This window comes from Odocoileus virginianus, chromosome 31, assembly GCF_023699985.2.
Source record: "Odocoileus virginianus isolate 20LAN1187 ecotype Illinois chromosome 31, Ovbor_1.2, whole genome shotgun sequence".
NCBI classification, from domain to species: domain Eukaryota; kingdom Metazoa; phylum Chordata; class Mammalia; order Artiodactyla; family Cervidae; genus Odocoileus; species Odocoileus virginianus.
Genome location: NC_069704.1, coordinates 27,272,827 through 27,288,364, shown reverse-complemented (window position 1 = coordinate 27,288,364; position 15,538 = coordinate 27,272,827). Strand labels below are relative to the sequence as shown.

The 15,538-nt window shown below is 43.6% G+C and overlaps 1 protein-coding gene across 2 annotated transcripts in view; it reads right to left on the bottom strand.

Moving 5' to 3' along the window:
* FAM240B (family with sequence similarity 240 member B) overlaps positions 1–15,538 on the bottom strand; it is a 144,792-nt gene that overhangs the window by 46,621 nt on the left and 82,633 nt on the right. The window contains exons 1-2 of one of the 2 annotated variants that reach the window (XM_070459472.1): positions 6,793–6,866; positions 3,622–3,740 (exon numbers count right to left, since the gene is read on the bottom strand). In XM_070459472.1, the coding sequence (XP_070315573.1) occupies positions 3,622–3,740; positions 6,793–6,811 (138 nt within the window). In that variant the 5' untranslated portion in view covers positions 6,812–6,866. Of the gene's footprint in view, positions 1–3,621; positions 3,741–6,792; positions 6,867–15,538 lie in introns of those variants that run through there. The other variant, XM_070459473.1, reaches the window with a different exon arrangement.

Genomic DNA, 15,538 nt, shown 5'->3' with positions numbered 1-15,538 from the left:
CTTTCACAAGTGCTTCTCAGTTTTTTCTTTAGGTCTCTCTTTAGAGAGCCTGAAGTTGGATATTTTCCTTCTCCCATGTTGAAGGCTAGTTGGAGCTGGAGTTGGGTACTTTTCTTATCCTGTTCAATTAAGTCCAGTCAGTTAAGGTTTTGCAGAATAGTTTCTCTTGCTAAAGCATCTTATTGAAAATACAGTGCTTTGTATGCATTACAAAATTACTCCTTTCCTGCCTCTTCTTCCCAGAAGCTTAAGGAGCCTTTTCTCAAATATTCACTATGAGAACCCAGTTGGCCTCTTAGAGGTAAAACACAAAAGTTGTGGGGTCTCCATTAAGACTGGTTTGCCCTGGCATTTTTAACTCTCAAATTTGTCCACAGTGAGCCTCCAACAATTTGTCAATTACATTTTAATTTTTTGGTATAGTATAGTCAAAGCTATAGTTTTTCCAGTAGTCATGTACAGATGTGAGAGTTGGACCGTAAAGAAGGCTAAGCAACCAAAGAATTGATGCTTTTAAACTGTAGTGCTGGAGAAGACACTTGAGAGTCCCTTGGACAGCAAGGAGATCAACTTAGTGAATCCTAATGGAAATCAATCCTGGATATTCATTGGGAGGACTGAAGCTAAAGGTCCAATACTTTGGCCACCTGATGCAACAAGCTGACTCATTGGAAAAGACCCTGATGAGGGCAGGAGGAGAAGAGGGTAACAGAGGATGAGATGGTTGGATGGCGTCATCGACTCAATGGACATGAGTTTGAGCAAACTCCAGGAAATAGTGAAGAACAGGGAAGCCTGGCATGCTGCAGTCCATGGGCTCCCAAAGTCGGACATGACTGAGCAATTAATTACATGCTATGAAGCCATTTCAATATTAAAAGTTCCAAAATTTCAAACAAAGTAAGTACCCTTGACCTATAAAATGAAAGTTGCCAAAGAAGGGAGAAAATAAACAATAAGGAAAATATAGAAAATAAAGCATAAAATAAGATGACAGAAATAGATCACAATAGAACAATAATTAAATAAATCAAGATAAAAATTGTCATACAATTTTTAAATTTCAAAAGAAATCTATAGCATTGAAAATAAAGTAATAGAGAAAACTTAGAGAGCAAATGTGAATGCAAATTTAGACCTAAGTCTAAATTTTGATAGAAGGTTGCATTCATGATAAGAATATTATAAAGAAGGGAAAGACTGTTGACTATAGGAGCAACAATTGAAGTATACATTCACGGCAATATAGCTAAATAAACCCACAGGCCCACGTTCCCACTAAAGCTATATGAAAACATTATAACCCACAAATAGAGAAATACCCATTATTTTAAACCTCCAAGGAGCATTAAGACAAATCTACCATGTGAATCCCTCATTGGCTCCTGTGTTACTAAGGGTTAGAGAATTGCAACATAAGGGAATTTTGTATAAGACTCAAATCTCCTTCTTTATATAGTTCAGGTTGGACTTAAAGCTTCAGGAGGATGCAGTGAGGGGAATGGCAAAGCACACTCAGAAAACAGAGTGTGTACGTAACATTCTAGGCCTGTCTGAAGAGGCTGCTCAAAAACAGACTCAGCCCCAAGGGTCTGACCCCTAGTCCTACTCTTCACCCTACTACCATTTAAGGTCAGTACCTTAGCTCATATTCCTGGCTTCTGGGTATAGTACAAGTGCACATGTCTGAATGTTCATGTTCCCTAAAAATTTAAATGTTGAAATCCTAACTCCTAAAGCTGGGAAGTAAGGACATTGGAAAGTGCTTATGAGCTTTCATGAATGGGATTAGTGCCTTATAAAAGAGACCCCAGAGATATCTCTAGCTTCCTCCCATCATGTATAAAACAGAGAGAAGACTCTGGCTTTGAACCAGGAAGAGGTCTCACTAAGGTGACTGTGCTAGGTGGGAATTTGATCCTGAACTTCCTAGCCTCCAGAACTGTAATAAATAAATTTCTACTGTTTTTAATCAACCCAGTCTAAGATATATTGTTATAGCAGCCCTAATAGATTAAAACAACATGTTCCAAAACTTATGTAGAGAGTAGGGACTGTCTTATTGTTGCAAACTAAGAAGTTGTGGACAAGGAAATGGCAATACATTCTAGTAGTCTTGCTGGGAAACCCCATGGGCAGAGGAGCCTGTTTTGCTACAACAGTCCACAGGGTTGCAAAGAATTGGACATGACTACTAAACAGCAGCAGCAAGAAGTTGAGCTGAGACAACATACGAAAGGTTTTAAGTAGAAAATTATGGGGTATTAGATTTGAAAGTACTGGGTTGATTAAGGAGAGATGAGTGTGGGTATGAATAAGTGTGTTTGTAGTATGTCCCAAAGCTCTCTGTGCAGTTTAAAGCTTTACTAACTCCAGAATTATAAATGCTTCATACTTACAAAAATATCATTTGAAGGTTTAACTGTTACCAGATGCAAGCATGTGTGTGCCCATTTTAAGCAATATTGAGTTTGGAGCAGAGAAAGGTTTATAGCAGGGCCATGAAAGGACACAGGTGGCTCATGCCCAAGAAGCCTTTTAGAAAACCTTTTTAAAGGCAAGGTGAGGAAGGGGGATGGTTAGATGTTGCAAATTACAGGTGTTGGATCCTTTGTTCTAGCAGCTGTCCAGGTAGGTCAAGTCATGGTCATGTCATGATATTCCTGTAAACTTCCAACAAAGCAAATGTTATTTTCTGTTCTGCAACTTTTTCTCTCCATATGAAGGAGCTTTTAAAAGTCAGCACCATGAAAATAGGCTATCCTGTATATTTCAGGCTATAGGCAACATTCTTCCACAAAAAGTACAAAGCCAGCATGACTAAACACAGTTTACTTCAATTTACAAAAGGTGCAGAGCATTCTGGGGTCCAGGGAATGGGTGAGGTCAGCCTGGAGTCACAGGAATGGGCAGAGTCAGCATGAATAAACACAAGCAACAAAGCACAAAGATTAAAGTAAAAAGAAACAGATCTAATGTGGAGTCAGATTTGTTCTTCTTTATTACATAACTACTTATAATTCTTTCATGTTTATGAATTTTTAAAAAGTTTTACGTTTGCGTCTTGGTCTCTCTGATAGAAAATGGGATAAAACATATGCTATTCAAAATTCACGAAACTAAACAAGCCTCTAGGTTTACATAAGACACAAACATGTGGGGAAGTTGGAGTTGAGGATAAAAGAATTTCTGAGTGTAAAAATTGCTGGCAGATAGCCAAACTTTCAGGGTCAACTTCAGATTTTCAAGAGTACTAAAGCTGGTGCGCCTTGGCTCCAGATCTCTAATGGATGAAGGAACCCAGTAATATCTGTATTCCACGCGGAATGAATAGAAAATTGGCTACGGTCTCTCTGAGTGGATGAGACTAGTTGGAAGGAGGGATCTAGCCTCAGGAGGGTGCAGGGATCTGTGGGGCTCGGTGAGAGGGAGCCATGATTCAGCCTACTCCTCTTCCCGCCCCTCCCCCACCCTTAGGACTCCTTTGTGACAAGGCCATAGCTCTGTGATGCAGGTCTGGGGTTCTGAGCTCAAGTGAACTCCCAGTACTCTGCTGCCAAAGGGCAACAGTGCAATTCAGAAAATGGAGAATTTCTTTTCTTTGAAAAGCATTACTGCTACCTTGCTGAGATCCAGCTCGACTTCCTGGTTGATTGATATCCTTCTTGCGTTCCTCTGTGGACTGGGGCTCTTCCTTCTGTTACTCCCATGCTTACGGAGTGATTCATACGTCCCACCATCTAGAAAACATAGAAACATCAGGAAGGTAAGAAACCTTTGCCTCGATCCCAACAGAGATTATCTGTTTTTTTTTTTTTAATTCTTCTATCCACTTTCTAAAATCACTCAGAGAGATTACTGAGATGGGAACTCTCAAGAAAGCATAGGACATCATCCTTCTAGGGACAAGCCAGGCCAGACAAGGGTTAGAGTGGGCAAAAGGATTTATAGGATTTATAGCCCAAGATCTCAGGCCGGGAGTCCAGGTATGGTGGAGAGCTCTGGGCAAGTCCCAAATGCAGTGACTAATGGCCAAGGACTGAATTACTAAGAGTTCAGTCTCTGCAGGAATACTGATCCCTGAGCACTGGTTCACTAGCCACCTTTCCATAGCAGGTGTTGAGTGAGACTTTCCCCTGTGTTGGGACTGATCCTTATAAGCGCAATGTTGAGTCCCTGAGAGCCTCAGAACAGAGGGTAGAGTGGAGGTCTGGTCTTGGGAAGCAGAATCCTATCTGACAAAGCTCACATGGGAAATTAGTTTCACACAACTGAGAATGTGTGTGTTTCTTGATCAGAGGAACAATGACAGAAGAAATTTATGGTGAATATCACTTACAAAATCCTTCTTTGCACTCTTCAAAGAAAAAGCTGAAAATATTGTTATCCACTTTAAAAATAAGTAAGCAAGGAAAAAAACCACAGAGGTCCATTAGTTAAATGTAGAAAGTCATACTGTTCATGAACACTAAACATCTGTAGCTCACCCGGAGAGAGGAGAGAGTTGGGTGATAGTCTCTCCTTTTTTCCTTATCTCTCAGCATCAAGTGGAGGTGAAGAGGAGGAGCCAGAGTAAGAAGAAAAGTGGATCTTTGAAAGGTAAGCCTCTGCCATTCAGTCCTGCATGCCCCGAGAGTTAGCTTCCATCTCTCCTGTCCCTGAGGGCCCAGCTCCACGGTCTCTGAGGATGTCAGTGGCAGAACCTATTCTTCAGGAAACAGAGCCTTGGGGAGGCTCCTGGGAAGGAGATCAGAGCCCAGATACTTCCCAGGAATGTGTGCTTAGAGTGAAGCCATGAAGAACCTGGAAATGGGGTATGTGGATCATGGTGGAACAGTTGTGCCTGTGTTGGGAGTTGGGACCTCCAAGTCTAACTATGGACAAGTTGTTTAACTTTGCTCAGATTCTTCTGTGAGATGATGCTGACCTTTCTCTTATAGGGCAGTTGTAAGGGCCATAGGGAGTAATGAATGTGGAAGTAATTTGCAATGGACAAACCCTTGTCAAGTGAGCCTTGCCATCACTGTCAGGGACATACGCCTTGGACACTGATGCTTGGGCTCTAGAGCTTAATCCCCCAAAGATTTCCTTTAAAGAGACATTGCATTTAGCCTCCTGAAGCACTCTTAGGCCTCTGCCTTCACCACCATGACAGTCTCCTGATTTCCAGCTTGCAGAGATTGCCTGGAAGAACTGGAGGGGACTCGCCACTTGGTTTCACTTCTTCAAAGGTACTGAATCTTTCCCCCTTCCCTCCTGGGTCCTCCTTCCCCCTGAAACCAAGAATGTGACCCCAGCCCCGGGAAGGGTGGCGAAAGCCCCAGGGTGAGGGACAGCAGGAGCATGATGGCGTCAGTGTAGGGGCAGAGGAGAGATCCTGGGCTGAAAGTGTCCACCCCTGCCTGGCCTGCCCAGCCCTGCTGGGCCCATCTGCTCCTGGTTGCAGCTTCTGTCTCCCGCCTCCTGCAGCCACCTGAGGAGGCTCCCTGACAAGAGCAGCTTTCATCAGTTCTCCTGTCAAGACCTCCTTGATAAGGTATGCAAAGCATTGCCTGCTGGAGCCCGCCAGCCATGCGGGGAACCTGTGGAAGATGCCGCTCCTGCCATGTCCCTACTGGCTCCTCTGACCAAGCATCGTGTACCTCTGGCCTCCGTCCTTTCACCAGACCCGACGACTTCCTCAGTTTCTGTTCATTCACACACATCCCTGAGTTCCTCTCAGCCACTCGAGCCTTTAGATTCCCCAGACCTCCTTTCATCCCCACCAGTTGCTCTTTCCTCGCCCCCACCATATCCGCCTGATTCAGAGGCCTGTCCTCTGACATCCTCCTCTACCCCACCACTGCTAGACTCCATTTTGACTCAGCGTGACTCCTCGATAGCACCGCCTCTGGGCACTGTCCCGCAGAGCTTTTTTCCACATCCTCCTTGGTCAGCTTCTCTCATCCCAGCTATCTCAGGCCTCGGTCACTCACATGGCCCCGTTTCAGCCCTGTCCTGGTGGCAGGCAGCTGCAAAAGCCTTGTATCTCCCAACCTCATCAGAGTACAAGTCCCAGAAAAAGCACCCTTCCCACATCCCAGCAGGGCCCTCGTTCTGGATAGGCCCCACAGACAGACAAGGAGAGGCTAGTAGCCCTTCTCTGCTCAACTCTCATGAACAGAAGCTCCTAGATATACAAGTGACAAAGAAAGTTGAGATCAAGATTTGGAAGGAAAAAGAAAAAGATGAATCACATCTAAAACAAATGAGCCCAGGCTGTCACCTGAATTCTTTGGGGAATATGTTGAAATCTCTACATGCTAAGGAGGACACCACAACCCCCCAGCCTTTCTGGAGCACAAAAGACAAACCAGAGCAGCTGCCTTACCCTCAGCAGTTCTCATATCCCAAGGTCCTGGGGAACAATCTACAGCAGAAATATAACCAGCTTTTCTGGGGTCTCCCTTCTCTACACAGTGAATCCTTGGTGGCTACTGTTTCGATCCCTGAGACCTCTTCTGTACCACAGTCTCCTTTCTTATTCAACAGAATTTCTCATGTCTGCCCAGTTCAAATGCAAGCTAAAATATCACCACTGCTTCCGCAGTTCCAGCCCTTGTCCCATCTAGAGTTCCAGCCTCAACTCTTTATTCCAACAATACCTCAATTCCAGCCCCCACCTCTGGCTCGGACCCAAACCCAGGCACATCTAAAATCCTCTATCCCAATTCTACCATCTTCTTCTTCAGCCCAGATTAGGACCTCTGGACTGTCTTGCCCTACATCCCAGAATAAGCTACAGTCTCTTACCCCAACAGAGATTCAACATTCAGAATGGTCCTTGTTGCAGAAGCAACTAGAAAATGGGAGGACTTTATCTTCTGTAGTCAAACAATCTCAGGAAGTCTTTAATGCCTTCCCTTCCAACCTTCCTGAAGACAGCTGGGCGGGCTCCATCCTTCCTGAGAATTTTCCGATCAGTCCAGAGCTCAGGAAGCAGCTGGAACAACATCTCCAAAACTGGCTCATCCAACATCGATGGGAGCTGCCCCAAAGGATCCAAGAGTCTTTAGAGATAAGGCAGCTTCAGGGAGAATTACCAGGCACATGCCAGGCAAAGGGCAAGGATAGACCCTCACAACCATCTTCATTTACAGGTGAAAGCAGCAAGGATGCACAGAAGGTGAGGTTCCAGCTAAGCCAGAATGTGGGCAAGGGCCTAGGGCATATTCTGGGGAAGGTTCCAAATGATCTGTCTAGGAACTCGGAAAGCTCTGTAGTGAAGTTTCAGGAGGTGAACTCTGAGGAGTCAGAAAATGACCTAAGGCTCTTGAGGAGTGACTCAGGAATTGATTTACTAAGGAGCTTAGATAAGAATCTAGACAACATTCTGAAAGGCCATTTGGGCAGAAAGTTGGGGCAGAACAGCAAGGGGTTAGTTTCTGTGAATGTACATCAGTCTAGCCTTGATGTCAAGCATCCTTCTTCCAAGTCTGATACTCACACAGAAACCAGCAATCTAGGCATCTTGAAGGGTTGGGAACCCTGTATGAACACCTGTTATGGGGTCCTCGATCCAGACACTCAAGAGGAACTGGAAGCACATATTACAAGGTTTTGGGTAAAGCATAGGTGGGGCCTACCTCTCAAGGTCCTCAAGCCCATAAATCTCTTTAAATTGAAAAAGCCTCCACCCTCCCCCATGCAGTTTGTCTCCCCGCCCTCAGCCACCTGTGTATCTGAGTCCCACTCAACAGTAAAATTTGCTGAGTTCCTCGGAAAACCACCTCAAGCCCATTCAGGAGAGAAGGTAATAAAAGAAGAGTCAGTTCCCACCCTGATAAGGCCTCTCCTTACCCCCTCACCTGTGTATAAGGAAAATCAGAGGGTGCTGGCTAGTATCCCGTGTGATGACTACATTGGACCCTCAGAGGCTTCTCTGACTGGATTGGAGGACAGGTTACCTTCTCAGTCCTTCAAACTCAGCATTGTGGGAAGAACCTGGAAGAATGAGACTGTGAAATGGACCAAGAGGGACAGCCTAGAGTCACATCCAGGCTCTACAACGGCAAGGAATGAGGCAAGAGAGGAGAGTGGTGGTCAGGCCTCACAAGACCCCTGCCAAAGGGTAAAAATGATGGAGGTGAACTTAGGATCCCAACCTTTGAGAAGTAAAGAGGCCAGGGAAGCCACAGAGGCCAAGGAGTCTCCTGCTTTTCATCAACAGTCTAGAGTTACGTTGGGAACCAAAGTGTTAACAAAACCCCAAACCACAAGTGTACATAGGAGGAATTTAGAGGCCCCAGGGGCCAATAAACATTCTCCACTCACTAGAATGTCTGTTTTCCAACGTCCAGGTGAGCCATGCCTTAACACGAACGTTGCTAGTAAGTTTAAGTCCAAAGTAAAGGCTCGGTCAAACATCCAGCTTCAACACTGTCCCAAACATGCATGCCTTGGTGCAGACAACTTGACTTCTACAGTGCCTCACTGCCATCCTCAAAGATTCCCCACCAGAGACAGATTAGCTTCCCAGACACTACATGGCTTTAAGGCAGCCCAAAGGAGAAGCCTAAGGCAGCAGGAGCCCGAAACTCCAAAACTTCAGGATTCATGGAAGAGCCAGAGCAAGATGATAGCCCCTACTTACAAAAGAGAGGACTGTAGGAGGCATAAACCAGGAGAGCATAAGGAAAGCTTCAAAGAATTAGGGACCTCTCAAGCTGGAAGTATGAGATGCCCTGCCCAGGTCTGGGGAAAAATACAGTCTTTTGGAACCAAACGTCTTCAGGTCACACCAGAGAAGAAACAGGGTCCTCAAGAAAGCCTCTTCAGAAAAGGGATAAGGCTACTTTTAAAGTGGGTTGTCCCCAGTAGAAAAGTTAAAGGTGGTGATGCCCTGCAAAACTGCAAGCCCATATTGGCCACTGCCCAGAGCGAAGGACCAGTCAAAAGCAGATCAATCTTGAACAGTGAGAATGCTGAGGCTCAGGCACTTATGACAGCTGTTGGACACATCCTAGAAGAAAAAATGGCAATTCACCATGGACTTCATGCCACAGAGTTAAAAGAACCCAAACAGGAACTCCAAGCCCCATTATGTGGGTGTTTCTGCTACTACAGGCTTCCCTCTTACCCACAGCAAGGGGAAAATATGGGTTATACAGCCTGTCGTCATCAAGCCACCTCCAAGGGCCAGAGCTGTTCTATCAGAGAAAGGGAAGTCAAACATCTAAAGAGCTCAAAAAGTGTAAGATTCAATGATGATCAGCTGAGCCCAACCTCATCCCCCAAGAAGACTCTGACTCTGGTCCGTCCCTGCCAGCATGGACCAAGGCTTCCAGGTGCCCTAGTCCACCATCAACACTGTCCAAGGCACTGTCATCTCTGGGGAGGTGTCTTGCCTGCTCAACTGTAAAGTAATTCTCTAGTCTTTGCTTTAGTAGAAAAACATGTCTGCCAGAAAAAATTCAGTCGATGTAAAGAAAGTTTTTCTCAGTGTATCCAAGATATTTAATGTTCCCCAATACATATGTTTTCTTCTCATAAGAGTATAGTGTAATGACTGCTGTCTATGCTGTGCACTTTGTTTTCTAGAAGGCAGGGGCATGGAGGGGCATAGAGGAAGGAAGGAGAGTAGCATTGTAAGCTTTCTCCCTGTCTCGAATCTCTTCATTGTATATTATAATACTGTCATCACACAAACAAAAACTATGAGGTGGGGAAAAGCTATGAAGCCCACACAAAGGATTTGGTTCAACCAGTCTTTCTCCTGCTTCTACTCTACTTTGAACTTTATTCAGCTATAGCGGATAGGTTTACAGAGGCATGATAGAGCTAGACATTCCAACTGAGGCTCCAGGAAATGTTAGAAGCAAGTGGATGGAAGTTTGGAGGGAATTAGGGTACTGGGCTCTGAGTTTAGAAGCAAGATAAATCTGCCCCCGGATCTCTTGTTAGGCAATTTACAATACCTACCCTTGAGAGCTCCTTCTCTCTATGATGAAGGCTGGGATTGACATACGCCCTGTGAACCCCTTTGAGTTAATAGCGTTAATAAAGAGTACAGCATCACTCTCCACCTCCTCTCCTTTTCCTACACTTTAGAGCAGAGCAAGGATAGCACTTCCAGCTCTGTGTGTGTAGGTGGGGGAGGATTAGGGAGGCTGCTGAGGGCTGTGTTGACCCCTGTCCCATATAAATGAATAGCTATGTTCATGGTCACCTACCTTCCCCTCTATGTTAACCCCAGAGGAGAAGTTTTAGATGAATAGAACAGGGCTGTGACTATGTGTACTAACTATCTGATGGTCATACACTGTGAATCTAGTGTAAGATGTAGATGAAGATAAAAGGTTGTATCCAGGGAAGAAGGCAAAGGGGTATGAGGTGCCCATAACTGCGCAGTGAAAGAGAAGCCTCCTGACATACAGCCATCTAAAGGCCTAGAAGGGAGGAAACGCTAATAGTCCAGCAGCTCATCATGGCCCCACCCCAGGGTCTCTACCCCATTCCAACTCTAAGATCACAGACCTACAGAAAGCACCCTAAGGTCAAAACAGAAGGTCAAACTTGTAGAAGTAAAGCAAATCAGGGAAGGTTAACACTATATTTAACAAGCTTATACATCACTTCTTGAATTCCCAAAAGGATGATTTGACAATAAGTATAAAAGCCAGGTCTAGGGAACACAGAATGTGACTCCTAGTCTGGTTCACATAAACACATGGCCAAGGACTGTTCCAGGGGAGAAGTGGAGACTAAAGAGTCCAAGGGACTTGCTTGTGATTATGTAGTAATCACACAATTACTTGCCTGGCTCTTAGTCCATGATCACCTCGGAGTCTGGCAAGAGAAGAAGCAATAAGACAGGATTTGTCACAGGATGGTGGTGGGCGGGAGTGCTGTACTTAGTCACTCAGTCGTGTCTGACTCTTTGTGACCCCCTGGATTGTAGCACGCCAGGCTCCTCTGTCCATGGGGATTCTCCAGGCAAGAATACTGGAGTGGGTTGTCGTGCCCTCCTCCAGGGGATCATCCCAACCCAGGGACTGAACCCAGGTTTCCCACATGGCAGGCTAATTCTTTACTGTCTGAGCCACAGGAGAGTGACCTGTCCAAAATGGGGGGCAGGGTGCAGTCCAGGAGTGTTCCACTGCTCTGCTTCTAGCACAGCATTTCTTGTCCCCTGGGCCCCATCCATATGGGAAAGCAGGGAAATGAGGAAGAATTTCCCTAGAGTGATTAGGTGCATTCTGCCATGTGCAGGGTACACGGTGGACACAGCTCCCGGGGGTGTCTTTCCCACTGTGGAGAGTTTTGCTCCAGCATGTGCCCCTGATCCATATGGCAACAGAAATGGACCCCGTCCCCCACACCTGTCTGACTTCTCAACATGTGGATCTGAGACCTGGGGTGGTAAGGCGGAGTGGACACAGGACTGCTCACAACCCTGCTTCCTCCCTGGAGCCAGTTCCTGCCTCTGGGGTCTGATTTCCAAGGCAGTCTCGAGAATGGGCAGAGCAGTGAGAATGGAAGCTGGACTTGTGGGAGGAGTCGGGACTCAGGGCTGGAACCTGAACCTGGCTGTTACTGGATCCTCTCCAGGGCACCCAGAAGGGAGCTCATGGAAATGTGGGGAACCTGAACACAGACTCCTGTGGCCCCTGCTGGGAGGAGACAGGTGATGCTGATGGAACAGCAAGAAAACAGAAAGAAGCCAGTCCGTTTGGCCTTCCTTCTCTGCTCAGTCTTCCATAAGGTACAGCAAGACCAGAAATGAGAGGAACAAACAGAGACAATACACCAAGACTTTACAGAGACCACTCTCAAGAGAGACTTCCTGCACAGATGCCTTCCACAGAGATTCCATACTGAGGCCTCACTCAGGGACCTCATGCTGCCTCACAGGCCCTCAGACAGAAACCTAGCACAGATTTAATACACTTCCCAGAGATACTTTCCAAAGGGACCTCATACAGAGACTTCACCCAGAGACCTCATGTGGCCTCACCAGAGACTTCACATGGAAACCTCACAGAGTTCATTTAGAGACAGAATGCAGGAGCTCTCATGCCCTAAAGAGACTTCTCACTGAAACCTTACCCAGATAACCCCCAGAGACTTGACACAAAGGCCTCGCAGAGGCCTCACATCTTTTCTTTAGGACCCATTGACAAATCTGCCTTAGTGAATATGAAACCACTAGCAAATTGGCAGCATAAAAAGAATATTATCTGTTGGGCTCCCTTGAGATCCACAATTACTCTTAAGTGGGGAAATGCTTGGGAAGTTTTGTTCTTTTGTAATGTCATTGTCTCCGAACCAAAGAATTATACAGTCCACATGTAGATTTGCAACGTTAATTCTTAGGTGTTCATTAGCTTGAGAACCACAAATTCTATTTTTTAATTTTTATTAGAAAAATGAAGAAAATAATGTTCATTTCTTAAAGACACACAAGTACTTGATTTACTTATTTTTTTTAAAAAACTTATTGGAGTTCAGTTAATTTACAATGCTGTGTTAATTTCAGGTGTACAGCAAAGTGAATTAGTTATAATACACACGTGTGAACTTTTTTTAAAGATTCTTCTTGCACATAGGCCATTACAGAGTACTGAGGAGAGCTCCCTATGCTCTATAGTAGGTTCTTGTTATCTGTTTTATATATAGTAGTATGTAGACGTCAACCTCAGTGTCCCAGTTTATCCCTCCCCTGCCCCTATCCCCTAGTAACCATGTTTATTTTCTGTGATTTGACTTCTGTTTTGTAAATAAGTTCATTTTTACCCCTTTTTTTAAGGAGAATCACAAATTTTAAGCACAACACTTTCAGTCTCCAATGAGAGAAAATATTTGTCCAGTTTTAATTATCAGCCAGTCGTATAGTATCTTTCACATTTTTTACTTTATTGGAGGTAAGACCTGAATTTGAGATGGCTTACTTATTTCCTTTGGAAACATAAGAAAAACCTGCAACAAATGGACTCTAGGAATGAAATATATCAATAAACATCAGGACTCTCATTCACTTCCCAGAGGACTTTGTAACTAGCACATTATTTTGCACATAACAGCTTACAGTGGGTTGGTAGAGTCTTGTTTCCCTCATTTTTTAACAGGCTAGTAATCATGTGAGGATTTTTCACAAGTCAAATTCCTGGCTATTAATATTCTATTATATTTTATCTGGCAAAATTATGTTCTTTAACATTATTTTATTTCTTAAAATGCAGTAATGCCCTAATATGGTATTAGACAATCTTAACACTCTGCTAACATACCTACAAGGATGGTCTATTAAGGATTCATTCTTAAATAATTCTATGAAATGCACATTTTATAAAACATCAGTTGAGATCCATTTTATATTTATTATAGGGTTAAAAACATATTGCTTTAAAATTTTTTGAAGTACTATAAAATATATCACAGCTTATGCTTGAGATTATACACGTGGCCTAATAAAATTACTGAGGGAGGGATATCTTAATATCTGAATTGAAGGTAGTGTACATTTAATCTGCATTTGGTTTATAACAATGAATAGTGAAAAGCTTTCCTTTGTTATCCCACACTTTCCAAAAGGGTACACTACTAATAGACTACTTATTTCTTATTGCTAATAAGCAACCTATTGTCCACGCCTTGGTAAAATCTATTGGGTTGGCCAAAAGGTTCATTCAGTTTTTTCTGTAAGATGGCTCTAGTAGTGCTTACTTGTCTTTGACTTCATTTGAAACAATTTTGTTAGATTGTGTTATGACAGCTGTCATATCAAAGTGCATTTAACAAAAATACCATCAAAATGGGTGAATTTTTATGTAGCCATTTTAATACTGAAGATGGAAAGAAAAAACATTTTTGGTACCCTAAAATGAACACACACTCTAAAATTGCCATTAAAAAAAAAGAAGAAGCCTTACCTGATAGGAGAAAGGGTGACTGCAGAATCAGCAGCAGAAAGAGCAATAGCAGTATGCAACAAGGCAGGCTTTGCAACAAAGGTCTGAGATTTCCAGTGTGTGATTTCCAGACCTGTAACGAAGGTATCACCTGGGAACTTATTGAAAGGGGACTCTTCAATTTCTCCATCTTTGGGAGGTGCATTTTGCCCAGATCCCAAAGTGGGAGCTACTTCTTGGAGGCAACCCTGAGATAGTACTGTGGTGTTGAGACCGTCTGGACAGTACACAGGACTGTGTACACAGTCTAATAAAAAAAAAAAAGCAAGATTTTTGGCATATTATGCTTTATTATTTCAAGAAAGGTAAAAACACAACTGAAATACAAAAAGACTTGTACAATGTATGGAGAGTGAAAAAGCTGACTTAAAACTCAACATTCAAAAAATGAAGATCATAGCATCTGGTCCCATCACTTCATGGCGAATAGATAGGGGGAAATGTGGGAGCAGTGATAGATTTCATTTTCTTGCACTCCCAAAGCACTGTGGACAGTGACTACAGCCACAAAAAAGACACTTGCTCCTTGGAAGAAAAGCTATGAGAAACCTAGACAGTGTATTAAAAATCAGAGTCATCATTTTGCTGACAAAGGTCCACTCAGTCAAAGCTATGATTTTTTTCAGTAGTCATGTACAGATGTGAGAGTTGGACCATAAAGAAGGCTGAGGTTGAAGAATTGATGCTTTTAAACTGTTGCTGGAGAAGATTTTTGAGAGTCCCATGGATAGCAAGATCAGACCAGCCAATCCTAAAGGAAATCAACTCTGAATTTTCATTGGAAGGGCTGATGCTGAAGTTGAAGCTCCAATACTTGGCCACCTGATTCAAAGAGCTGATGTTGGAAAATACCCTGATGCAGGAAAAGATTGAAGACAGAAGGAGAAGGGAGTTGAGGGAGTTGGATGGCATCACCAACTCAGTGGACAGGAGTTTAAACAAACTCCAAGAGATAGTAAAGGATAGGAAAATCTGGCATGCTACAGACCATGGGGTTGCAGAGTTGGATACAACTTAGCAAATGAACAAGTGTATGGAGAACGTGCTGTGACTGATTTAGTGTGGTCTGCAAAGTTTTGTGCTGGAATATTCTCACTAGTTGATGCTTCACTGTCAGGTAGACCAGTTGAAGTTGATAGCAATCAAATCAAGACATTAATAGAGAGTAATGTTAATACCAAGTGGGCGATAGCCAACATATTCAAAATACCCCCATCGGTGTTGGAAATCATTTGCACCAGCTTAGTTATGTTAGTTGCTTTGATATTAGAGTTCCACATATGCGAGGGAAAAAAAAACACCTTCTTGACCATATTTCTGCTTGTTCTAATTAAAATGTTTCAATTAGACCAACTGAAGGCAGCACTTGACAAAAAGTGTCTGGAATTAGGTCAACAGAAAATGCATAATCTTCCATCAGGATAATGCAAGACCAAATATTTCTTTGATGACCAGGCAAAAACTGTTACCAGTTGGGAAGTTCTGATTCATCAGTCCTATTTATCAGATTTTGCATCTTCAGTTGTCTATTTATTTCAGCCTTTACAAAATTTTCTTAATGGAAAAAATTTCAATTCCCTGGAAGACTA